General features: G+C 38.8%; 1 protein-coding gene across 1 annotated transcript; it reads right to left on the bottom strand.

Moving 5' to 3' along the window:
- Positions 1-8,230: 8,230 nt before the first annotated feature.
- Positions 8,231-24,218, bottom strand: PSMG1 (proteasome assembly chaperone 1). The gene is made up of 7 exons (XM_027843578.1): positions 23,942-24,218; positions 21,392-21,498; positions 19,027-19,178; positions 16,854-16,916; positions 15,988-16,186; positions 14,308-14,444; positions 8,231-8,420 (listed from the first exon to the last, which is right to left on the bottom strand). The coding sequence occupies exons 1-7, from the start codon at positions 24,076-24,078 to the stop codon at positions 8,346-8,348; spliced, it is 870 nt and encodes a 289-aa protein (XP_027699379.1). The 5' UTR covers positions 24,079-24,218; the 3' UTR covers positions 8,231-8,345.
- Between the last annotated feature and the right edge of the window lie 3,528 nt (positions 24,219-27,746).

Here is a 27,746-nt window from a genome sequence, read left to right as displayed (position 1 = left end):
CTTCCTTTTCAAAGAGGACTAATGACATCATGATGCTGGAGTGATGATGAGTGATGTCTTGACTTGCATATAAATTGGATTTAAGTGAGGCAGAATTGCACAGAGTTGTCAGCTTTACGAGTCATCAATGTCTAGTGGTAGGTCAAAAGTCAAGATGGCTGGTGATGGCCCAGGATGCAGTGGGAGACCTTGGCGTCATCAACGTCTGATCAAACTCTCAGTGCTCCACAGTGTCTGCTTCAGCCTTCATGGTCATTGGAACAAATTGTTCTCATCCTGTCACCCAACTCTCACCTGTGGCTCCAAGAAACTGTAGCATGCACAAAATCCACATCCCAGTAAAACTATTTCAGCAGACATGCTGTACCAGGTTGAGGGTAATTGACAGGCCTCAAAACCCATTGGAGAGTTAGAGTAATGTCTACCTGTGATGACTTCCCCCAGTGGTGGAATCTACAGAAATAGTGGCAGAGTAGTGGAAAAAGTGGTAGGAAGTAATAAGAATAGCATCATTTTAGACTACCTATAAACTTTAATTTGGTTGTTGGCATTCTACATGTGAGATCCCTGTCAAATAAGCAGACACACGGTTAAGGGAACTGAACAATCATAGCATAACTGGGAGTATAGAGTGGGACAAAAGGAAAGGCAACCATTAGTTTTAAAAATGTATGCAAATCTTCATCATCTCATAATCCCAAGAAAAAGGGTTCCTTTGCCACAGGCCTACTCCCCCAAAAGTGTGGTCTTTAAAAAAGAATTTATCTGAACTTAAATACCAAAAAAGAGAACATTTCCATATGCATAGAACACAGAAAAGGATTGTATATTATATTATAGATTTTCATATTGCTTACTTTTTAAAAAAAGGATTTAATAAATTCCACAGTACTTTCAAAACTATTGTGCTTATCTGTGCTTTCTTTTGAATTTCCACCTGTGCATTTAAAAATATTTCAATGGCCATCTTTTGGGAATAACTATTGCCAAACCTTCCCTCCATCCACTCCCACCCACAGTGGCAAAAATATATGCAGAATCTGTGGGGTGGAGGGAAACAGTGGGCACAGATTTAAAGTATGTTAGTGTTCACAGGGTACATGTGGCCAGAGCAACTCACAGCAATTCACAACTCTGAAATTGGAGGACCTTGTTGTCTCTTCTTTTTTGGGTGCGCTCATGAAGTTCACTGAAATGGAAAGATTAAGAGAAAGAAAAGAAATCCTCGTAGCAAATAAGCATAGTCAAGTAAAACAAATCCACAAAATGGCAGGTCCAACAATGTGTGCCTCTTTCTGCCTCTTTTGTCCATCACTTCTCTGTCATGAGATGGGTACAATGTTTTATCACAGGTTCTCTACAGGTTCTCTGGAGATGCTTGTCATTGCAATGATCGGGGTACTTTAATTTTTCAAATGTTTTTACAGTGTTGTTGTTTTTACAATGTTGGTTATCTTTGCTCTTGCTTCTGCTCATTTCACTCATCATCAGTTCATACTACCGTACATTCTCTAAAAATCATCTCTTGAGTCATTTCTTATGGTACTATAATATTTGATTCCATTCATATACTCAATTTATTCAGTCATTCCCCAATTTTCTGAGGTCACCTAAGATTCTAACTCACCCTTAGATTCTAGTTCTTGTCTTTTAACCCTCCTCTTGAAGATCAGGAAGTTTGTTTTGCTTTCACCTATTCCCTCAGAAGTATCATCCTCATGCTTAATGCCATCCCTTCTCAATTCCCATTTTTTTTTTTTTAGGCAATTGGGGTTAAGTGACTTGCCCAGGGTCACACAGCTAGTAAGTGTCAAGTGTTTGGTCTAAGGCCATATTTGAACTCAGGTCCTCCTGACTTAAGGGCCGGTGCTCTATCCACTGCGCCACCTAGATGTCCCACAATTCCCACTTGTTGCACATGCACAATGCCTGGCATGTATTAGGCACTTAATAAATATTAATTGGCTGACTGTTGAATTTGATACATTTCTACAACTATGTGTGTTTGTGTATCTGAGAGAGAGACACAGAGAGAGAGAGAGAGAGAGAGAGAGAGAGAGAGAAAAAGAGAGAGACAGAGACAGAGAATTCAATCCTGTTTTGACTCATTGAGAAAAGGTTAATTTGTTGACTACTTCTCCTCATATTTGTATACTTCCTCCATGTTTGTATATTATTTTCTTGTTTCCTCATATTGTGCCTAGAGTTACAATGTGGTCCCGTTGCTTATACTGTACAATGTGATTTGTTTCCTTTTTTTTTTAGATTCATGTTTTTCATCTACTCAATCAAAAGTCTGGTAGCTGTTGTCTACTGACCTCCAGAATAGTGCTCTTTCTTCCTCAATGAATTCAGCGCATGGCTCACATTTTTTTCCCTCTTACCAGCTTCCTGTCTTCATGCTAGGGGACTTCAACATACATACTGACTCTTCCTCTAACACCCCAACCACTCAGTTCTTCAATCGATTCACCTTCCTTGACCTGCTCTCCAAAGATGGTCATACCCTTGAGCTTGCCATCAACCACAAATGTGCTGAGTTCTCATAATGATCTACTTAAGAGGACATTCTCATATCAGATGGTACTGAGCAGAAGAGCTTCAAAAGTCCAGTGAGTACCAACTGACATTTTCACAAAGGCAGTTTTTTCTTTCCTATGAAAATTATCATCCAGTCTGTGGAGTTTTAAATCAAATCTGTAAATTTCAACTTAGTCATCAGTTCAGGAAGCTCCTAGAGCCAGGGGTGGGAAACCTGTGGCCTTGAGGCCACATGTGGCCCTCTAGGTCCTCAAGTGTGGCCCTTTGACTGAATCCAAACTTCACAGAACAAATCCCCTTAATAAAAGAATTTGTTCTGTAAAATTCAGTCAAAAGGCTGCACCCAAGGACCTAGAAGGCCACATGTGGCCTCGGGGCCTTCAGATTCCCCACTCTGGTGTTAGAGCAGATAGTCAAATGAATTTTCAAATACTTTAATTGTTACAGAGTCAAGTGCAAAAAGATCTCAATTGACTGAGGGCATTCCTCCACCACAAAACATAGTCTGGTTTGGAGAGAGTCCCAGAATAATTCAAGGTAGAAAACCACAAATAAACCACCGCCACATTCAAAAATTCCAAACTCCCTGTATCTAATCATAATCCTGTGGCTTTTCACCTCTCCTTCTGCCTTTCCTTACAAAATCCGCTCTTCATCTGCATCATTATCTCAAAAATCTTGACTTTTTGATTTTCTCCCGAGCCATCTCCCCAGCATTTGCCACTCTTATATTTCCCCCATCTTGATCCCTTGGTGAACCGGGCCAACTCTATGTTGTCCTTCTCTCTCGAATCCTTAATCCCCTTCCAATTTCATCAATCATGCCCTGCCTCAGCCTCCTCAGCTTTGGATGACTTGCACTATCTGCTGTCTTTGCTCCCTATGCACATGCAATGGAGATGAGAAGTACAACTTTTCTGGTTCTTGTTGTTCTTGCAGTTGTTGTGATAGTTCACGTCTGACTCTTCGTGACCCCATTTGGGGTTTTCTTGGCAAAGATACTGGAGTGGTTTGCCATTTCCTTCTCCAGTTCATTTTTACAGATGAGGAAATTGAGGCCAACAAGGTTAAATGACATGCCCAGGTCACAAAAGCTAGTAAGTGTCTGAGGCCAGATTATTTATTTATTTATTTATTTGGTGAGGCAATCGGGGTTGGGTCACACAGCTAGTAAGTATTAAGTGTTTGGTCTGAGGCCGCATTTGAACTCAGGTCCTCGACTCCAAGGCTGGAGCTCTATTCACCGCGCTACCTAGCTGCCTGTGAGGCCAAGTTTGAACTCAGGAAAGTGAGTCTCTGACTCCAGGCCTCACACTTTATCCACTGTTATGTAGCTGCCCCCGCAAACACAATTGTTGTTGTTTGTTGTTTAGCCCTTTCAGTCTTGTCTGAATCTTTGACCCCATATGAGGCTTTCCTGGTAGAGATACTGGAACAGTTTGCCATTTCCTTCTCCGGCTCATTTTATAGATGAGGAAACTGAGGCAAACAGAATTAAGTGACTTGTCCACCGTCACACAGCTAATAAGTATCTGAGGCTGAATTTGAACTCATGTCTTCCTGATTCCAAGCCCAGTGTTATCCACTGTGCCACTTAGTTCCCTCTGATTGTATCCACCACTAAATGATGTCATATAATCTCCCCTGCGTCCTCATTACTGCTAGGTAATCTTTTTATATCTGCCTTACCACTCACTATCCAGTCCCCCCTACTCAAACCTCTTGTGACACTCCCCCTCCCCACACCTTCTCAGCTGAAAATCTTGTCTCATATATTACGGAAAAAATTCTAGGCTTTTGGACACCACCCTCTCCTGGTTCTCCTACCTATCAGACTCTCCTTCTCAGTCTATTTTGCTGAATCCTCATCCAGACCATGTTCTTTAACTATAGGGGTCCCACAGGGTTCTGTCCTGAGCCCTCTTCTTTTCTCCCTCTATACTGCTTCATTTGGTGATCTCATTAGCTCCCATGGATTTAATTATGATGATTCTTAAATCCACCCATTCTGCACCAGTCTCTGTGTTGACCTCCAATCTTGAACTTCTAATGCATGGAATTGGATAGTCAGTTAACTCAACATGCCCAAACTGAACTGATTTCCTTTCTCTCTAAACATTCCCTGCCCCTTCCTGTGCTCCCCATTACTGAGGGGCACAACACTGTTCTCCCAGTCCCTCACGCTTAGATCCCAGTGGTTATTCTTGACTCCTCATTGTCTCTTACTAGCCCCCATCACTCACATTTCCAATCTATCGTCAAGGCCTGCCAATTTTACCTTTGTAGCACTCTCCAGTACGCACCATTGTCTCTTCTGACACTGCTACCACTGTGATGCCTAGACTATGGCAATAGCTTGCTGGTGAGTTGGCCTGCCTCAGGTATCAACCCACTCCAATCTTTTCTCCATTCAGCCACTGAAATGACTTCTAAAGTGCAGGGGCAACCCTCTCCCCCCCCCCCCCCCCCCCCCAATAAACTCCAGTGGCTCCCTATTACCTCCAGGATCAAATACAAAATTCTCTATTTAGCACTCACAGCCCTTCATAACCTAACCTTCTCCTACCTTTCCAGGCTTTTCACATCTGATTCCCTGCCATGTATTCTTCAACCTAGTGACACTGGCTGTTCCATGAACAAGACACTCCCCTGCTTGGTTTTGGGCATTTCTCTGACTGTTCCCCCATACTTGGAACTTCCTCATCTTTGCTTATTGGTTTCTCTAGCTTTCTTTAAGTTCCAACTAAAATTCCTTGTTCTATAGAAAGCTTTTCCTAACGTATCACAATTCTAATGCCGTTCCTCTATTAATTATTTCCATTTATTTATCCTGCATGTGGCTGCTGGTTTGTACATCTTTGTTTGCCTTCTCTTTTAGATTGTAAATTCCTTGAGGGCAGGGACTTTATTTTGCCTCTTTTTATATCCCCAGAGCTTAGCACAGTGCCTGGCACATAGTAGGTAATTAATAAATACTTTATTATCTATTACATTTATCATTTTATAATATTCAACCAACCCTGCACCCTTGGCAAAAATCTAACTTAGCTATAATATTTTGTTGTAGTAATGTTTAATATTCTGCTGTAGCCTATTTTAAAATGTTTTGTTACATGCTTTTGCATTGATATTCGTTATGAGATATTAGTCTATAGTTTTCTTCCTTTCCTTTGTCTCTCCCTGGTTCAGGAATTAAGACATTGTTTCACAAAATTTATGTAACACTGGAATTATTTATTTTTCAAAGTCTGAATTCACTATAAATCTATCTGGTCCTTTACTCTGGCCCCCAAATAATTTATGATATGGCACGTTCAGGGACATGTTCTTGAGTTCAAATCTGGCCTCTGACACTAGCTTTGCAACACTGAGCTTGCCCAGTTCACTTAAGTTCCCTTAACCCTGTCCACCTCAGTTCCTCATCTTTTAAAATGAACTGGAGAAACTGAAAATCACTGCCAAGGAAACCCTAAATTGGGTCATGAAAAGTTGGACATGATTGAAATGACTTGAACAAATGACATGTTCAATTTCTTTTTCTGAGAGTAGATTACTTAAAAATTTCTATTTCTACTTGTTCTATTAATCTGGGTAGTTAACATTTTTGTAAATACTTCATACTTTTTGTAAATACTTAAGCAGTATTTTGTTGGCACATAATTAGGCATAATATTTTCTAAGAATTTTCCAGTACCATTTACTTTACTCCATATCCTCTAGCGACTATTATTTGTAGAATACACACAGACACACACACACACACACATTTTAATATACTTTACAATCTGACTCCAACTTACCTTTTTTTGCTTCATTTTATATTATTCTCCCTTCTGCACTCTGTGAACTACCCAACCTGGCCTTTTCTCAATTGCTCACAGACATTTCATCTCCTATTTTTCTCCGCTAACGTTGGCTGTCCCCCATGCTTGAAATTCACACATCACCCTCACTTTGTAGCACCCCTCTCTTCTTTCATGGGTGAGACCAAGCAGCAGCTTTTTCTGATCCTTCTAACTGATTTGCTCTCCCTCCCAAACCACTCTCTCCTTTTGGACTGTAGAATCCTAGTCTTTGCATTTTTATCCCTAGCCCTCATCCATCAAGCCTGGCACACAGTAAATGTGAAATGCTTCTTTAGACTTGATAAGTAGTTGCTGCCATGTCCTGTATAATCCTAATTGTGGTTCCTTGGTACTTCTCATGCTTTTTTGAGCTGTTTGCAGTATTTTTTAATTTGATCTTTCTTGAGGAGACCAGTAGATTTCCTGCCCCCGCCCCCTTTCACGTTGCATTTAAGTTCTAAAAGATGTGAACATTTTTGCAAAATTTATTATTTTGAAATTGCACATCCTGTTTTTTGTTTTTGTTGTTTAGCCATGGTTTTCAAGAAATCTGATATATCTTAAAATTATCTAGATTTTTTTTTACAGGTCAGCTATTTCTGATAGTAGCTACTGTACATTTTCTTTTATTTTCCCCTCAAATAAAATGAAATAAACAAATGAAATGAAATGCCCAGAAGGTTGGTTTTTTTTGGCCAGTCCTGGGATGAAGGCCCTTAATGTTGTTCATCTTCTAATTTCTTGATCATTACTGGATCTGGTCACCTTTTCAGGATGTTTGCTGGAGTACTTTGAGAAAGCTGAGCTCTTCCTTGACCTTTTTATGTTTCCATCTTTGGTATAAAATTTTTGAAGAAAAACACTGCAGCACTCCAAGTCACAAATTGATCATGACATTTGCCTCAGGAATTCCACTGCTGAGATTCAGTGCTAAAAATAGCATAAAAGGAAAAATGGGCCCTATCTCTACAAAAATATAAGATTCAAAACAACCTTTGTCCAATGGCTGGAAAAGAGCTGAATACACTATAGTATGTTTATATGGTAATTTGTTGTAATATAAAAAGGAAAATACTAAGAATATGAAAAGACCTATTAGAAATGGCATTTTTAAAATAAGACAATTGAATCATAACATCTAAATGACTGTAATTATATCTCAGAAAATTTACATGTATATATTCTTATATACTCAAATGATTCTGTGATCTTATTAATTCAAGAATTCCCTCCAATGATGCAGATCACAATTTATCCTGCATACTCCTAAATTTGCCAGTGAATAGGAGACCTTTTTCACTTCTTCATGTTATTTATGGTAAGGATAATAGAGCAAGGGTAAGAGTAGAAAGACGTCCATCCGTCATCCTTTGTCCTTGCCATATTACCAGTCTACCTTCTCTATCAGTATTACTGTTCTTGAGAGTTGGTTCTATGTTGCAGCCTGCCCACATCTGCCACGTGTTTTCCCATTGTCATCTGTGCGGTATTCATCTCTAGTTTTTCAGAGCCAGGAGTGTTTACAAATTGTTTTTGTTATTGTTTGTTTGAAGTCAAAGTTAACAGAAATTTAAATGGTGAAGATGAATTCAGAAATTTACATAAAGGAGCACAGAGTAAATGCATTTTATTTTATTGGTTTTGCTGCTAATGCTGTTTTAACTTTGTTGAAAGCCAAGAGTTTATATAAGACTATATTCCTTATAACATTTTAAAAAATAATAATTACAACTTATAAAAAATTAAAACAAGCTATTAACAGTACTCTTGCCTAGAGTCAGAAAAAAAAAACTTGTTTTAATCATAAATCTAACCCCACACTGAAATAACGAAATAAACCCAGGTTACTTTAAAATAAACTCTTTATTTTGCTTTCTTCCACTAGGTAAATTAGTTAGAACTACAGGGTATTTCTCTTTCTGCCACTCACGCCCATGACTTTCAAAAATCAATACAAAATCATGTGTAGATGTTGCTCTGAATTTCATTTGTTGTCACCAGTTTCTTCAGTATCTCTGTACCATGGGAAACATTCTGAAAGAGAAATAGTTAATAAAATAACATGTCATAATTTGATAAGCTTTCTTTTCTCTCTGGCAGTGTTTCAATTGCCCACTGGCTGTGGATATAGTCTTTAGTTTGCCATAATGAATAAAAATCTTTTTTTCTCCCTCTCACCACCTGCATTGGGAAAAAAAATTCTTGTAATAAATAAGTAGTGTCAAGCAAAACAAATCCCCACATTTAACGACTGACTTAACAATTGTGTTAACAAGTGAGATAAACGAGGCTAAATATAAATTTCTGAGGATAGGAATATTATGGTTTAAATATCGCTAAGCAAATAATTCTTCCAATCTCTTTAACTAAGATGAAACTGATCAAGAATCAATCCTTAATGCTATTTTGTATCTAAATGATAATTTAGCAAACTATGGACCTCTCAAGCAACTACACAAATCAGTGGATCAGATATAAAAGTTCCCAATAAAAGAAACCAATCAGCGAGTAAGAAAACTTTTTAAGATAGCCAATTTTACCTTATTCAAATAAATCATGGAATGACAAAATTAAAAAGAAATAAAAACACAAAGTACAGTTAAAAAAAAATTTTAGCAGTGGAGAAGACTTGGAGTCAGGAAGATCCAAATTTGAATTTTGTCTTAGATGATTGCTGTGTGACTCTGAACAAATCACTTAACTTTTCTCAGCCTCAATTTCCTCATCTGCATTAGCCTTCATAGCACACTGCTATAATTCCATACAAGGTGCCTTGCCTGGGAAAAATGGCCTTGCCTAAATCAGCCATTTCATTAGTTTTCCTGGCCCCTCCCCTCTTTCAAGCTTTCTACCTACACACCAGTGCTAGAGGCCTAATGATAACTTTACCTTGAAGCCAAATCAATGAACCTTGCGTTCCCATCTGGAACTTCCAAATTCTGAGAAGGCCTAGACTCACTCACTGCTTACTCTCCACTACTGGCTCACCCTCTGACCTGGCCCATTTTCACATCAGCTGCTTGGCTCTCTGGGGACAATGATAACCGACCCAAACTCATTCTTTAATCGTTACTTTTCTTCCTCTCCATTCCAGTGATTCTGAAACTCTGGCTGTAAAAATCCTGTTCTTAGCCCCCCTTTGCTTATTCCTTTGTTCCCATCCTCTAGGTTCCTCTCAAGATCTACCCACCCCATTTAACTGTGCTCTTGGATAACGTCCCATAGCTAACAAACTTGCTTTCATTTTAAACCTTTTTCTTTCTTACTCATTCTATCTTCCTGCACGCACTGAGTTCTGGCTCACCCACTGGACACTCTCTTCCAGTATGCACTTTCACTCATATTCCCAACTCCATGGTCATGGCAGGGGAGTCAGAATACTCCTTGCTCATCACCTTTGAGGTTTGTTCAATCCATATTTATCACCCAATCAAGAGACTGGTTGGTGTTTCCTATTGCCTTCAAGGAAACTCTTTTCCTCATTTCAGCACACCTGGTTTACAATGTCTCCCCTCCCCAATTCCTGCCCTCGTAGTAGGGGACTTCAATAAACATACCGATACTTTCTCAAACACCCTAACTTCCCAATTCCTTAATTTACTCATTTCCCATAAGCTATTCTTTTGAAAGCTATTTTCTTCCTTACTTCTTTAATTTCTGTCAACTTTTATATCTAAGTCACAGATCCATTTGAAGCTTACCTTGGTAAGTCATGTGAGATGTGGGTCTGGACCTAGTTTCTGTCAGACTGCCAGTTTTCCCAAGTTTTTGTTAAATTGGATTATACCCCAATAGCCTGGGGTTTTTAATTTAACAAACACTATGCTACCATATTCATTTGCTTCTGTATGTTTTGTACTTAATCCTTCCACTAATCAACCTCTATTTCTTAATAACTATCAAATAGTTTTGATGATCATTGCTTTGTAATATAGTTGCAGATCTGGCACTTCTAGGCTCCTTTACTTCCCACTTATTTTTCATTCTTTCCCTTAAGATTCTTGACCTTTTTTTCCTCCTGATGAAATATGGCAGTTTGACAGTTTGGCACTGAATAAGCAAATTAATTTAGGTAGTATTGTCATTTTTATTAAACTGACTTGGCCTAATCACAAACAATTGAAGTTTCTTCAATTACTGAGAAGTTCTTATTTCTAAATAGTTGTATTCATATATAGTCCTTGTGCATGTCTTGACAGGTAGACTCCCAACGATCTGTAGTTACTTTAAATGGAATTTCTCTATCTTTTCCTGCTGAGTTTCATTGATAATATACAGAGACTTATGTGTTATTTTATATTCAACTTTGCTCAATAACTACAGAATTGATTTAGTTGATTCTCTAGTGTTCATTAAGTATACTAACCTATCATCTACAAAAAGCAAAAACTGTGTTTCCTCTTTGCCTATGATTATTCTCTCAATTTCTTTTTAATGTACTATCACTATAATTAGCATTGCTAACATTATATCAAATAGTAATGGTTATAATAAACATCTTTATTTTATCCCTGATCTTACTTGGAAACACCTTTAGCTGGCTCTTGGGTTTAAGATAGTACTTATATGAAGGAGAAATCCACTTATTCTTTCCAGTGTTTTTAACAGAATGATTGTTATATCTTATTCTCTTTCCTTTTAATTCTTTTAAAAATAAGACTGACTTTTTCCTCTTGGTTCTGCTCATTTCATAACTTATAAAAATCCTCAAAATTGTTTACCTTAACAATACTACTGTTACAGTATAAATTGTTCTTATTTCTGCTGTACTCTGCATCAATTAGGTTTTTCCATGTCTTTTTTGAAATCATCTATTTCTTACAGCACAACAGAAATACATCACAATTATATAATCACAACTTAGTCATTCATTCCACTATTAGACATTCTCTTAGGTTCCAGCTTTTTTCTGATACCACAAAAAGAGGTGCTATATTTTTATACATCAAAGACTTTTTTTTCCTCTTTCTTTGATCTCATTTGGGTATAGGCCCAACAGTGGTAAAACTGGGTCAAAATTGTTTAATAAACTTATGTACTATTCCAAAGTGCTTTCCAGAATGGTTGTGCCCATTCACAGGCCCATCAAGAGTGCATCAATATGCCTTTCTTTCTTACAGAATCTCTAACATTTATCATTTTCCTTTCTTGTCATCTTTGCCACTCTGATGCAGTAGGATATAAAAAATATTTTAATTTAAATTTCTCTAATTAGTATCAATTTGGGGCAATTTTTCCATATGGTGATAAACAAACAACTTTGAAAGCTGTAAGAACTATGATCAATACAATGATGAGAAGATCGATGATGAAACTATTCATAACAGTGAAGTGAAAAATTCATGGTTTTTTTTCTATTTTTTCCATTCTTTTGATTTTGTTTGACTGATTCTTGATGTCTCACAGAGTCATTAGCTTCCACTTACCCAATTCTAATTTTTAATGAATGGTTTTCTTCAGTTAGCTTTTGTACTTCCTTTTCCATTTGGCCAATTCTACTTTTTAAGGAGTTATTTTCTTTAGTGTACTTTTTTTTTCTATTTTGTAAATTGTATTTTTAAAGAACTTTATTCAATTTTTCTTCTACCTTTCTAATATGACTTTTAAAATCCTTCTTGAGCTCTTGCAAGAAGGCTTTTTAGGCTTGAGACCAGTTCATATTCCCCTTTGAGGTTTCAGATATGGGTATATTGAAAATGCTGTCCTCTCCTGAATTTGTGTTTTGATCTTCACTGTCACAAGATACTTTTCTATGGTCACTGTTTTCTTTTGTTGCTTTTTGCTCATACTGTGTGCCTTTTTTCTGGCTTTTAAAGTTGATCTCTGCTTCTTGGGCACAGGAGGCACTGTCCCATGCTTCCTGTGTTGGGGGTTAGGGGTCTGGTTACTGGTTTATGTGTTGGCAGCCTGTAGGGGGAGGTCTGGTAGTATACCTGGAGCTGATGGCGGTGGTTGGTGTGTGCCTCGCGTTGGCGCTTGCCTGCTCCATCATCCTGGGGCTCAGGATCTCCCGCTGGTTTGCTGAGGTGGGACTTGCTGGGACTCCTCCCATCCTGTACTGGTCTTCAGCCACAGCAAAAGGCACCTTTCCTATTAATCCCCCTATCTCCCTGAGCTAAAAGACTGATGCACCTTGCCTTTCTGCTGGCTCCACTATTCCAAGATTCTTCCTGGGGCAATATTCTCTGGATTTTTCAAGGTCAATAAAGGAAGGTGAGAGCAGCTTACTGCTTACTCCACCATCTTGGCTCCTGGAAGTCAAAATAGGTGACTTTCAAACATTCTGTCTGCTGCTAATTCAGTCACTCCCAAGGCCTGCTCCTTGTTTGTGGGGCTGGAGCTGTATTGGTGCGGCCTGCACTTCTCTGTCTCCCAGGTCTGACAGACCTCTCTTGCTGACCTTCTAAACTGTCTTTGGCATCGGGGGCTGAGAAGTCTGGAAACCTCCACTGCTGCCAGTGATTCAGTCCCCTAAGGCCTGCGCCAGCTTTCCAGGGGCTAGGTCTGCGCTAGTTTGGCCTTCACTGGACTGTGCTCTTCTCTCGGCCTGGTGCAACAGACCTTTCCTGTCAACCTTCCAGGTTGTTTTGGGCTGGAAATCTGCCTCACTGTCTCTTTGTGGGTTCTGCTGCTCTAAGATTTGTTCAGAGTCACTTTTTAAAGTATTTGAAGGGGTTTGGGGGAGAGCTCAGGCAAGTCCCTACCTTCACTCTGCCATCTTGGCTCTGCCCCCAAAGTGCCTGATTCAGGGTCAGGTATGAAGAATATATATTTTTGTGAACAGTCATCAGGGGAATTCTTTTGCTTGACTACAGCTATTTGTTACAAGAAATGTGATTTTTTTCTCATTCTCAGTAGAGTGGGAGGGTGGGTAGAAGAAAAAATATTTTTTTTTAAAGAGAGAGATGGGATGCTATAGATGTGAAATGTTACATGAACTTTCAGAGAGGATGCTGTAAGTTTTACTTAGCTGTTTTGTTTCAAGAGAACTTTCATGAAGAGGGAGTAATACATAAATGTGTATAATGTAAAAACAAAATCACATCAATAAAACTGAAACTAAAAAAATAGTAACGGGGGGGGGCAGAGCCAAGATGGCAGAGTAAAAGCAGTGACTTGCTTAAGCTCTCCCCCAAACCCCTCCAAATATCTAAAAAATAGCTCTAAACAAATCCAAGAGCAGCAAAACCCACAAAAAGACAGAGTGAAACAAATTTCCAGCCCAAGACAACCTGGATGGTTGATTGGAAAGGTCTATCACATATAATACAATGGGTGTAAAAAGCTCAGAGGATTCTAGGAACAGTCTGAAATAAACTACTGACACCTGCTTCCCCATAATATAAGAGGGAAGCAGCCCAGAGGCTTTCTGAATTCTTTAGATTTTGGAAAACTTATGTTCCCTACATGGATATCCTGATGGTCCCCCTATTTATTGTGTCAATGGCTTTCAAGTGGGCCAAGAATAGGCTAAAACCCTGGAAAATATAAAGTAGGCGATCACACTGAACAATCTATCCCCTTGGATCCATGCTTCTAGAGATCATTGTCTATAAAAACCAATCTGGGTGGAGCCTCTGGCAGGCACCGACGGGGAGGCAGAACAAGTCACTGCTGGGGGGAGCTGTCAGCTCCTCAAAACCACCACTCAATATGCAGCTTTTGAAAATCAATTGCTAGCATCTTACTGGGCCTTAGTTGCCAGTGAACAGTTAAGAATAGGGTCGTACAATCACTCTTTGCTGGAGTTGCCTATTGTGGGTTGGGTGATGCAAGATAGTCCCTCTAGTAAGACTGGTAAAATAAGGTCTATTAATAATAAATTAGAAATCCTACTTGCAAAGTTAGCAAGGAAGTGACTTAGTTTGGGTCTGCTTATGTTTAATAGCAGATTAAAATAATAAGCAAGAAAATAACTTACCTTAACTAATCCTTTCAAGCTTTTTGAACCAAGTATTGGTTTGAAAGCTTCAATTGTAACTAGGTCTAGTTTCATTATATCAGTGTAACATAGGTATAGAATTGCTGGAATTTTCCATACTTGACAGTAACTCAGAACTAAGAGCAAACAAGAGGAATGAAAAAGAATGAAATTAAAAAGTCAATAAGGTAAATCTTATAGATATTAAGGGCAAGTTAGTGAAATCTCAGTTACTTTTGTGGTATATAGTAGCTTAAATAACAATTTAAATTTATTTTAAATTTACTTTAAAAATAAATTCAATTTACTTTAGAATATATACTTTCCCCCAGCACATTTATCCTTTTAATTTTTAGTGGAAATAAGTATTAAATTTAGGTTACATTTCTTCAGCCTTTACTGACTGATGCCAGAGTGGCTAGCACAAATGCTAAGTGGCAAGAAGCAGCTACTGAAGATTTTTATCCTCTGTAAAACAATGGCATTGTACGAGTAGATGACTTCTAAGATCCTCTTTTTAAAATTCAGTTAAAAGTTCATTAACAATTAACTAACAGATTAAAATGACAGCTTCAGTGAATAGAAAATGGTAGTCTTTACTACAGTAAGAGTCTGGCGCAATTACCAATAGTTATCAGGTACTGTGGGGGCAGCTAGGTGGCATAGTGGATAGACTGCTGGGCCTGAAGTCAAAGAAGACTCATCTTCCTAACTTCATATCTGGCCTCAGGCACTTACTAGCTGTGTAACTCTGGGCAAGTCACTTAACCCTATTTGCCTTAGTTTCCTCATCTGTAAAATGAGGAGAACTGGAGAAGCAAATGGCAAAGCCACTCCAGTATCTTTGCCAAGAAAATCTCAGAATGGGGTCATGAAGAGTTGAACATGACTGAAAACAGCTCAACAACAACAAATAAGATACTCTAAAATTTTAAGCTAAAACCAAAATTCAACATCTGACAGCAACTACTAATCTAATTAAAACATATTAGCCTCACCAAGGTAGTTGCTAGTAGACAAATATTTCACAAATTATGTAACTAGCATTATTTTAGTAGTCTTAGAGGTATCAAAATTCAAATTATGTTATCATGACTTCAAAGCCAATATATGGGAAGTCTCTACTGTGCATAGTAAACCAAAAGAACATAATGTGAATCTGGAAATAAAAAAAAAAATTAAGCCTGAAACACAATATATATTCATTAGAAGATGGTTTAAGTAATGAAAATAGGCTACTATACTCAAAATATCACATTAAAAATTAGCCAATAAGCATTTTTAAAAGTATCCCCACGAATGGTGCTAGGTGCTGGGGATAAAAAAACAAAAATGAAGCAGTCTTTCCCTTTCCCTCAATGAGCATGTTATATTTTATTAGGGAAAAACATGGGGAAGGAAGCACTGACAACTGAAGGAACAGGGAAAAGCTAAGTGGTAGAGATGAGTAAGTTTTACTATCATAAAGGTTCCTTTTGCAAAATCTAAATTCTCAGAAGTGATCACAGTTAATTTTATCCTAAGCCATAACATCATTTCGCATGTAAGGTAACTAAGGTTTAATAATCAATAATTTTCCATTACTCAATATACCTCAAGAGATCTCAAACAATGGAACATTCCTGGGCTATCAAGCTAGAAATAACAAAAAAACCACTTAAAATTGTATTTAAAAATCACCTGCAGCAGGAAGATCATGTACGATATTTGGCTGTTCTAAAAGTGTACAGCAGGCAGCATCCTGGAAACTCTGTGTTTTTAGGGCTTTCAGGAAGGGAGAAGGAAGGTTGCAACTGGATTCTGGAGTTTTATAGTCAGTCACATGACGAGAAGTAAGAATAGTTATCTGTAAATTTCTCTTCGGGGAAGAACCAAAAACCTGGCATAGAAAATTAATTTTAATAATATAAGCATAATTGTAATATTTCGTCAGAAAAGTGAGAACTGTATTTATTGTGTACCTAATTGTATGTACTATGTTTGTTTACACAGCAATATGCTTCTTCTCTGTCACTCTGAAAAGTATGGTTTTTTGATGTGTATTAATTTTCTTCTTCTAAAAGATAATATAACCCATTAGAGGCCTGTCCTTTTGGTACTATCATTATGAACGTATTATTTAACTAGTCTCGGTGTCTCAATTCCTTAATTGAGAAGATGAGCAAGCTGAAACAAGTCTACAGATTTTTAAATTTCTAACATTCTTTGACACTTATGGATACAAATGATTTGTAAATACTAATTTCCTTATTCTATCACAGTCTTGCAAAAAACAAAAGTGCAATTAACACAAAAATATTTTCAGCAAGATCTCAATTAGGAAATGCAATACTACTCACGCAGGTAATTCTCCCCACTATCTCGTAATGTGTAAAAGAAATCTAATTATTTTAAAATTATTGGTCTTGTTTTCATAATGAAAGATCATAAACTCTTTAAGGTCAAAGACCATGGCCTATATTTCTTTATCTCCACTGGCCCTAGCACAATGCTGAGCAAACAGTAGATATGTAAAAAAAAATATATATTTTTTTCTATAATGTTACCTTTTCAAGCCACTGATATTGTTGATCTTCAGCAACATAGCAGCTGCACTGGCACAGGAAAACCTAAACAAATTCAAAGTGTTTTGTCAAGCCACTTCTTTATATCATGTGATCTTATGAACATATAACTACTACCAAAAATAGTTGTCAAATAGATATATACACTTTTTATATTTGCTCTCAAGTATGCTGCTGGGACTGTTTATTTTGTTATTGTTTTAAATGAAAATTAATGAATCAAGAAAACCAACAGAGGGATACATTTTAAATTCCAAATTATGATTGATGCCAGAACAACATGCACTTTTCAGCTGGCATGGCAACTAAAATAAACTAATGATGCCCGTTGCAGATAGCCTCATCATAGAAATAAAGTTCTACATATGCTTGTGCATAAAATGCTAACTGTGTGCACTGGAGCTACCATATCCCCACCAAAAGGAGGTTGGTTGATGATTCAAATTATATTTCTTATAATGTCAATTCTTGTTTATCAATGTTAATGGAAAAATAAAATCTGTAATATACATGAAACTAATAGCTAACATTAGTTGGGGGGGGCCCACAAAAATTTGCTGGACTTGGACCCGGGAGACCTAGATTTAAATCCCAACTCTGCCACCTGGTAAGCCTGGCAAGTCACATCACTTGTCTGGACTAGATTATCTCTACATCCCTTGCAGGTATAAATCTATGATCCTATGATTAAGTTCATCTTCAAAATAGCCTCAGACACTCACTAGCTACATGACCCTGGACAAGTCACTTCACCTCTGCCACAGTCTCCTCATTTGTAAGACGGGAATAATGATAGCAGGTCTCTCACAGGTTGTTGTGAGGATCAAATGATGTAATAAATGTAAAGTGCTTAGCACAGTGCTTGGCACACAGAAAGCATTATATAAATCAGCATTGTCATCACCATCAAAAATTTATAAGAAATGTTAACTAATGACAACTGATTCAATTGTCCCAGGATCCTTGCCTTGATTCCCCTGAGGTCCAACAATAAAATGACCCAAAGCAGGCCATAGGAGGAAAAAAAAAAAGCATCTTAACATTAGGTGATTAATCAAATGGATCTAGAATCTCAATGATTTGGCAGTTCATGTCAATGATGAGGAGAGGAACCAACTGATGGCTGCTTATCCCATGAGACGACTGTCCATGTCTTCCCCTAAGTTTACCAAGGGGACCTACCCAACATCCTGGAGATCTTCTTCACTTTTTCCTTATTTTGAGACAGTAGCAATAGGGCATTTTGGCTGTTCACCTGTCATTCCTTTTGCCTCATCCCATAACCAGCCTATTTTCTCTCTCTATCATATAATTCCTTGATAACATCTTATGCTCTTATTGTTCTTAGAAGTTCCTCATTGGTTATGTTGCAGCCTATTCAAACCACCCTACCCCAAGCACCTTTGTTCTCCATGTGATGTTAATTTTATTTGGAGATTTGTTCTCCATATCTCACTACCACATCAGACACTGGCATAATGCTGTAATTTAAGAGATGAGACTTTGCTCTCATAGCAAGTTTGGAGTCACAAAAGTAACTCTGCAATATCCCAAAAGTAATCCAATATGATCCTGTTTTGATCCTTTGGGTCATTACACAATCTCTTCCAGGAGGCTATGTAATGTTCTGGGGCTTAACACGATTAACACAATGTCATCTATATCTGATGTAACTGGAGGTTGCATCTACAAAGATTCTATCTTCAACCTGAACTGTGCACTAGGCCTTCTACTGCAATGAACACCCATGTCAAACACACATCTTCCTTTTTTTCTTTTTAACCTTCCTTGATGTTTATGACCAGAAGTTATTAAGGTTATTTCTACTGTTACAATTTTCAAAGAATCTTAAATGATTCTGATGTATGTGTGTGGATGGGATTCAGCCATAATCCTGAGTTGCTTGATAAAACAAAAAACAAAAAACCAACAACCAAAAACTTTATCTGCAATAAATTAGAATCTTGGGATATACATTCCAAACATATAATGTGTAAACTCTACTACTAGACGTGGGACTATTAGTATATTACTTGATGTCTCTGAACTTCAGTTTCCTTATTAGTTATAAAACAAAAAATGTTCAATGAGATGATCTATAAGATTTCTCGTACAAACGTAGTCTATGCTTAATTTCAACACAAATCTCACTTACTGTAGGATCTGACTTTAGACGGTAGAACACACAAAAGGCATCTGTTGGGGAAAGATTTGTTGTATCTGTTGTTCTGCACCATTCATTCCACAGCTTAGTAGATCCAATTTCTTCCCAAGTTTCTGAATTCAGAACAAATGAAGACAAAAATGCTAGGAAGAAAAGGTTAACACACATTACTACTTTTATAACTTTGTTGTATTTTACTACACTATGAAAGAGATTTTTAAAAATTTAAATAATTTATTTAGTATAAGATAAAACATGTAAGAAACAGGATCAAACACTAGAAACAGCCACAGACTTAGAGTCCAGATGCCTACGTTCTAGTTCAGTGCAGTGACCTCATTACTATGAGGCTCTGGGTCCTTGAGTGAAAATTGAACAAGTTAGAGAAGATGATCCCTAATGGCCTTTTCAGTTCTAATATTCTACGAATCCTAGCTGATGGTGCAGATTAAGTTAGCCACTGTCTCACAACTTTTCTACAAAGGAAGAAAATGGTTCTAAGCTCTATAAGACAACTAACAAAACAACAAAAACGGGTTACTTCCCTCACTAGAAGATCTTTATACAAGTCCTCAGGGACCAATACAGTCTTTGAAACTTAGTGATCCCTCCTTCTCCCCAACTTCAGGATAAAGTACTCAGGGTTACTAGTGAGGGTCACATGCCACCTTCTACCTTTTCTGGTGAGCCTGACCCTCCAGATAGCAATATATTCTTCTAGCTATCTAACACTACTCTAGATGAGCCCCAGCAACTTTGGGGAAGGAAACAGCACTGAGCCATTAAAGAGTAGCCTGCATAATTGAAATAGGAACTCTTCTGCTTGGTTAAGAAAGCCAATCAATATTGGGAAGGTGGGATGGATTTCAGTGGCCTTCTAGTACAATCAAATATGAACAAGAATCTCCTCTACAAACAGATCTAATATAGCTATGTAACTATGGCTATGCTATGTAACCAGGGGATGAAAACACGTACAAATTACCATGTTGAACCCAATACTTTAATGTATAATTTAGAGAACCAAACTTGTGTAAATCTTTGGAGTGAAACAACTGCAAATGGGAGAGAAAATTGTTGGAGGCAAGGTTTCTAAATGCAGTCTTTGCTTAATAGTAAGGAACCCCATGCCACCCCAGGCAGCCTATTCCATTTTTGCATAGGTTTAATTACTGGGATGAAGGGACCTAAGGGGAGAATTGGGGGAGAAACTAAAGATCCAAGCAACTTCCATTTTGTCATCAACCTCTTAGTTAAAATGGTGGCTCTCAATCCTGTCTTTTCACCCCAAATATAGTGAACTTTTCATTATACTATGTTGCCTTAATTACAGAATGCCCTAATTTAAAAGGAATCCAAACTGTAGGTACTTGAAAGGACAATGGAAAGACACATGGTAGATGTAACAAGACGTACATTAGCAAATATAAACTATGTGAACAAAGTGAAAAAGGCAAAAGGAAAGTAAAGGAGTCAGTCAAATAAGCAGAATGAGACACAATAGCTGGAACAGCCTAATGAAGAAATTTTTGATGTAACACTGCCTCAGCTTTGACATTCATGCCTCATCTATTATTGGCCATTCATTAACAAAGGAGGAACACCACCAAAAACAAAACAAAGCAATAAAAATACCTATTTTTCCCACAGCCTCCCTTTATAGAAAGTTCAAAATCCTAGCTATCTCTTCATTTGCTCCAAGCTATTTTGCTTGGTTTTCACTCTACCATCATCATCATCATCATGCTCTCATTCCAGGTACCCTCTGTCCCCCTCTCTTTCCAGTTTCCTTTTGTGTACTGTCTTCTCCTATTAGACTGTAAGCTCCTTAAGAGCAAAGCCTTCTCACTTTTTCTTATCCATATCCTTAACACTTAGCTTGGTTCCTGGCATGTAGCTGGCACTTAATAAATTCAAGAGGAACTGAACTTGGAAAGAAAACAAATTACCTTTATTTTCATTAACCTTTAATTAAAATTTAGCATTTCCTTCAATTATTTAACCAAGAAAAGCCTATCTCACCAGACTTCCAAAAGGATTCATGACAAAAACGCTTAAGAAACCCTGGCCTAATAGATGCATGTTTAGCTAATGAGACATTAAAAAACACGAGGAAAACTTCCAGTGTGTGAAGAGTGAATTCTCAGCAGAAGATTTAGGGAAAGGACAGAGATGTGAAATTCACATAATGAGAAAGTGTGGGATATGTAATAATAGAATAATAACTTATAGGCATGAGATGAAGAATCCATGTAAACACATAAAAAATTTATAATGGATACATAGTAATTTTATACACACACGCATATATATTTTTTAATTGTCAAAATATCTAGTTTGTTGCACTTTCACTTACCTACCGCATTATTTCCTACTGCCATTATAAACTTTGAACATGGATACTGCTCTAGCAGGGGAATTTCCAAAGATAAGTTTGTCTGCGTCTGAAGGACCTCTACTTCTCTGTTAATAAGAAAGAAATGACACTAAGGTAGCATTATCTTTTTCATCAAATAGGATGCTATAATAAAAGCAACATTTATGCAGCATATTCACAAAGGACCTTCCTCACAACACGCCAGGGAAGCAGGCACAGTAACTAATATTATCCCCATAATACACATTGCTTGAAGCTCTGAGGAGGGCTACTTGCCTTGCTCACAAGGACAAAGATGGTAACTGTATTTCCTTTGTAATTCTATGTATTTATTTTATCCATTTACGAACAGTATTCTGAGCAGGAGTTCTGAGGCTTCACCAGACTGCCAAAATGATCCATGACACAACAATGTTTAAGAATGTCTGACTTAAAAGGGTAAAAAAGGAGTCAAATTCAGATGTGTCCAGAGCTTTTATTCTTATGGCTTCCTGCTTTTACTCTCCCCACTTTCCCATATATCCAGTCACATACACATGCAATAACCTAATAAATCTGATCACATCACTCCTCTGCTCAAAAATCTCCAATGGCTTCCTGTTGGCTATCCAGTTCAAACTCCTGAGTTTGGCACTTAGGGGTCTTGTACAATCTTACTTGCCCCATTTCCAAATTACTCACTCCCTGCCCTCCAATTCAAGCCCAACTCAGGTAGAAATTTCCCTTCAACAAACCTCACCAAGTATGTTGTTCTATTCCTAACACATCCAATATTCTATATGTAGAACGGACTTAAGCACAGTGCCTAGCAGGTGCTATATAAATGCTTATTCTTTTCCCATCACAGATATCTGAGTTTGTGACATCCCCGTATTAGTCTGTAAACTGAGACCAAAAGCCTGTATCTTATCAAATTCTGAATATGCCCTAACACTAGCACATCATTCTTCACACAGTAAGTGCTTAATATTTGTTACATGGTTAAAGTTTAAGAAATCACCTTTAATTCCTTAGCTTTAATGAAAATGTTTCACCATTTAAGTTCCCATAAATTCTTTTTAAAATTTTCTTTTTTTATAGCGAGATTAAAAACTATCAACAGGCATATTTCAACATACAGTGGACAACAAACAGGTGAACTAGTCACAGTGCTTTTTTAAATAAAATGTTACATCTAACAAGGTAGTAACAAAATCCCTCTATTTGTGGACTCTTATGAATTTGTTTTCCTCTCAACATTTAAAAAATGTTTTATGGATAATCTTTTTTGGTATCTATCATTACCCACTAATCCTTTTAATTTTCCTCCTCATACTTTGGACATGTCCCTGTCTGTCAATATCTCTATTAAATGCGGCAGCAAAGCTGTAAAAAGACATCAGATATGCTTTGTGCTGTGTAACTATTAACGTCTCATTATGGGCACCACACTTCTATTAACACAGGTTATTCTATAGCTAATTGGCACTGGACAACAGTGCTGGAATTGAAGTGAGGAAGACCAGAGTTCAAATCCACCTTCAGACACTTAGCTGTGAGATCTTGGATAACTCCCTTAACCTCAGTCACTTCATCTGTAAAATAAATACACTACCTTCTCAGGGCTCACGTGAGGATAAAATGAGTTATTTGTAAAGCTGTTTGCAAATCTTAAAAGGACTGGGATTTAAGAATGCCTTGAATAACCTTTTTTATCCTTAAGATAAAGAATAGAGAAGATGAAAATTTTTATTTCAAAGTGAGGTTATAATAAAACTTTTTCATCTTAAGGGCCTGGTGCTTCTGGGTTAAAGCGATATATAAGCACTGTTCTGGTTCAGTTAAGTCTGACTCACCCTGACAGTGTCCAAGAGATTTTTTTTTTCTCGGCAAAGATATGGTAAAGGTTTGCCATTTCCTTCTCCAGTGGATTAAGGCAAACAGAGGTTAAGTGACTTGTCCAGGGCCACACAGCTACTAAGTGTCTAAGGCCAAATTTGAACCCCTGTTTTCCTGACTTCTGGCCCAGGGCTCTATCCACTGAACTGTCCCCCCCCCCACAACCTCTCAACCACTTTCACTTTGCCGGCTCTAGTCAAAGACTTCTTTCTGCAGGAGCAGAAACAATTAAGCACAAAAAGCCGAGATTTTGTACGATGATTCAATGCATAACCGTGGGCCTGGCATACAAGACTCAAGGCGTCACGAAGAGCTGCACGGGGCTAAATGACTGAAGCACGCAAACATACACACACGCGCGAGCACACCCACACCCACACCCCCACACACACGCACGCGCGCATCGGTGCCCCCCTGTGCTCTACGTTGCGCCGCGGGGGTCCAGGGCTCTCTGACTCAAGGAGTTCTCGGCCAAGAGGGAAGCCCCCCCACCCCCGCTTGTCCCGGGCCAGCACCCCCGGGGGAAATCCCCGCCTGGGCGCACGCGGAAGCCTCGGGCAAAGCCAGCAGAAGCAAAGCCCGTCCAGGCGGGCACCGGGCCGGCGTGGCCGCCGAGGGCGGGCGGGCTCCGGGGCACCACGGGGGCCTCACCTCTTCCTCTCGAGTTCGCGCCGGACTTCTCGGTCCTCCGGGTTATCGGGCGCCCAGGGGTCCTCCTCGTCCTCCTCGTCCTCCGTCACCGCTCGGGACCGCACCTTCACTACCTCCCCGAAGAAGGTAGCCGCCATCTCTCCCGAGGAACTCCGGCCGCTCGCCTACAGCCGGCCGGCACCCCGCCCCCTCAAGCCAAAAGCTCAAACTCCTCCCCGTCGAGCCCCGAGAAACCGAGCCTCGGCATGGTCCAGACCCCGCCCCCAACGACGCCGGGAGGCCCAGCCGGAGAGGAGGAAGCCCTTCCGAGGGGCTGGGTCGTGACACGAACTGCGCAGGCGCCTCTCCCAGCCTACCCGGAAGAACTTTGCCTCGGCCCGCCTCCTACGGACGTGTCGGGTCCTGCTGCTCTTGAAGAAGGGACGGTTTCCGGTCTTGACCACAGTATGGCAGGCTCCAGGCTGATTAACCCAGGCTCTTTCCAGGCGCTCCCATCGTGAGGAATCAAGTAGCAGGATCCCATTACACGTGCTGCATAATGTTGTTGAATTGGCATAGACCGCCTCCCCCTTCCCCACTGCCCCCATCACACACTTGTGGTCTTCAAGGCAACTGAATATTTCTTATTTATTTAATATTTTTATTTCTTCCCCAGTTATATGTAAAAATAGCCTTTAACCTTTTTTTTTCAAATTTTAAGTTCCAAGTTCTCTTTCTCCCTTTGTCTTCTCCGTCATTGAAAAGGCAAGCAACTTGACGTGTGCAGTCATGCAAAACATATTTCCATGTTAGTCATGTTGTGAAAGAAAACACAGACATAAAGAAGAAGTATGCTTTGATCAGCATTCAGACTGCATCAGTTCTGGGTAGCATTTTTCATCATAAGTCCTTCAAAACTGTCTTGGATCAGTTGTATTGCTTAGAATAGCTAAGTCATTCTCAGTTGATAATCACACAATATTGCTGTTAATGTATTCAATGTTCTGGTTCTGCTCATTTCACTTTGCATCAGTTCAGTCGTCATTGGTTCATCAGTTGCATCAGTTCCAGGTATTTCTGAGAGCATCTTGCTCTTCATTTTTTTTAAATAGCACAATAGTATTCCATCACAGTCACATGCAACTTGATCAGCCATTCCCCAACTGATGAGCATCTCCTCAGTTTCCAGTTCTTTGCCACCACTAAAAGAGCTGCTATAAATAAATGAGTATTTCTAGGGAATGTTATAGAAGAGATTTTTCAGTTAGAAATAGAAATAGAAGGGTCTGAGGGGATCCTCTGACTCATTGGTGAGTTCCATATCCAATCTCAATGGAATGCTACCATTGGCTCTTCTGTGACATTTGCTTTGACAGAACTTAAGCTTTTTCTTCCCCATATTTGTGTTAGGAAATAGGCCTAACCAATGAGTTCTTGCGCAAGAACTTGGAGTTTATCACATAAAAGTAGAACTTTTTAGGAAATTTTAATTCATATTTTTATCTTTCACAGTTTAGTATTTCTTTGTATAGCTCTTTAAGATTTCAGAGGCAGACTCCAAGTTCAACCCTATCCACTGCACAAATGTAATGTATTATTATTGCCACCAAAGGGATGAGGAAAGAGATAGTTTTGGAGAAACCTGTGACAACTTGAATAAAGTGAGCAGAGCCAGGGAAAACATTTTTACAATAATGATAATGTTGTAAAGATGGATAACTTTCAAAGACTTAAGAACTGAACAATGCAATGACCAACAGATCAGTGATAGAGTCAAGATGTGAGATAAGACATATTTTTAAACGTGGCCAATGTGAGAATTTGTTTTTCTTGATTAAGCTTATATGTTATAAGATTTTTGTTTTTTAGAGATAGGCTAGGGATAGGGTAGCAAAAAAAAAAAAAGAAAAAAGAGGAAAAAGAGAATCATTGAGGCATTTTTAAATGTACACGAGAGAAAACAAAAAGGCCAGTAAGACTCACTGACATACGAGACAGTTCTGAAAGTTACAGGTTAAATTTATTATTTGTTTAGTCATTTTTCAGTCATGTCCAAATCTTCATGACCCTTTTTTGGGGTTTTCTTGGGAAAGATACTAGAGTGGTTTGCTGTTTCCTTCTCCAGCCCATTTTACAGATCAGGAAAATGAGGCAAGCAAAGTTAAATGGCATGCCCAGGGCCACATAGCTAGTAAGTGTCTGTGGCTGGATTTGAATTCAAGAAGAGACTCGCGGCCCAGCACTCTATCTACTGCCCTTAAGCACCTACTAGGTGCCAGGCACTGTGCTGTGCATTGGGGATACAAAAAAAAGGTAAAAGGCAATTTCTAATCTTGAGGAGGTCAAGATCTAATGGGGGAAGACAAATGCAAATAATTACATACAAACAAGCTATATAGAGGATGAGAGATGTAACGAAAATGTTTGTTTCCATAAAATTGAAACAACCACTGAAAAAGTAACTAAATAAAACTAGGTGCAGCCAGTCTTAATCTTGTTTTGGTGGCAGAAGTCAGTAAGTAGGACAAAGGTTAAGCTTTACTTAGAGTTCACATGCTTAATATGCTCATGAATACTCACTTCTCCACCTCTGGGGGGGGCTAAGATGCCATTTTCTGAACATGTTGTTGAGGAGTAGAGGTGTAATAGATGTGCCAGAGAATTGTACACTCTGGAGTATTCAGCCAATGAGGAAACAGAGGAGGAACTCTGGGGCCAGGATTCTTGATCTGGTGTGTGTGTTAGGACTCCCGCTTTTGCAACTGCATAATAAACTGGGCTTTTAACTTCATCCTCCCTGAGTCTGAATGAGTTATTTCTCACAGAGGATAAACTGGAAATAATCAACAGAGGGAAAAGGTTTAGAATTAAAAAGGATCAGGAAAGGTTTCCTCTAGAAGATAGTATTTTAGGTCAAATTCTGGGACCCTTATGTGTATTGGGCTAATTTTGCTTTAGTTTTTAGTATCCCTCAATTAATGACTGGGAATATCCCCTCTTTATAGGCTTCCTCAACCTCTTAGAAAATGGGCTCCCTTCCTGACTTGGACCAGGATTGCTGTCTCCTCCCCTTCCCGCGCCCCTCCACCCCCATACATGCTGACCCTGAAGGAGGAAGTTTTCCTTCACGGGTTCAGTGATCTTCGTGGCCCTCTCATAAGAACCAGGAGCCGACCTTGAAAAATTAAAAATCTTGAAGGGTTCAGTATTGCCCTAAGAGGCATCAGTCCTTTAGGGGAATGTCCTGGGTTTTCTGTTACCACTTATTACCAGTCAGTCACACTTAAACACAGACAGGAAAACACACAAACACAGCTGCAGCTTCCCTAACGGTGTGGGGGTTTATCTTCCTCAAGAGATTTGGGGCCAGGAGGATTAGGTCTGTGGTTGTAGTCCTTCATGGAAAAAGCCTCAGGTGGCAGAGTCCACCATTGAGCTCTTAGGATTTTTTCCTCAAGTGTTATTTCAGGGATAGTTCTCTTTTCTATCCATTCATGGGTCACCAACTGTTACAGTCAAAATAAGGTAAACTGAGGTGCAAAGTTCCAAGCATGGTCAATTTACTAGTAAAGCATGGATTTATCAATAAATAGAATCTCAGCTTCCTCAGCAAAAGCTAAGACCCTGAATGAGTAGAACAGCTCCTTTTGTAGTTTTGGGGGACTACAGAACAAAAAGCAGGACTTCATAGGCAATGTTAACAAGGGCTCTGTAATGATTATACTGTATGTTAGAACTTTGCTTCTTCACAGGGGAGCAACACAATAGAGTTACACAACAACCAGCCAATTAAAAGGATTTCTGAAGCCCAAAACTGCTTGACATG

This window comes from Vombatus ursinus, unplaced genomic scaffold, assembly GCF_900497805.2.
Source record: "Vombatus ursinus unplaced genomic scaffold, bare-nosed wombat genome assembly UNPS02014924.1, whole genome shotgun sequence".
In the NCBI taxonomy this organism is placed as follows: domain Eukaryota; kingdom Metazoa; phylum Chordata; class Mammalia; order Diprotodontia; family Vombatidae; genus Vombatus; species Vombatus ursinus.
Note: the sequence above shows the minus strand (reverse complement) of the source record. Positions and strands in the feature narration are given on the sequence as shown.

What these genes read in the sequence shown, in the direction of transcription:
- PSMG1 (XM_027843578.1), bottom strand. Translation starts at nt 24,078, where the DNA reads ATGGCGGCTACCTTCTTCGGGGAGGTAGTGAAGGTGCGGTCCCGAGCG. An exon ending in CGCGAACTCGAGAGGAAGAG is followed by an intron (nt 21,499 to 23,941) that starts GTGAGGCCCCCG and finishes TCTTATTAACAG; the next exon opens with AGAAGTAGAGGTCCTTCAGA. An exon ending in AATATCAGTGGCTTGAAAAG is followed by an intron (nt 16,187 to 16,853) that starts GTAACATTATAG and finishes TTTCTATGCCAG; the next exon opens with GTTTTTGGTTCTTCCCCGAA.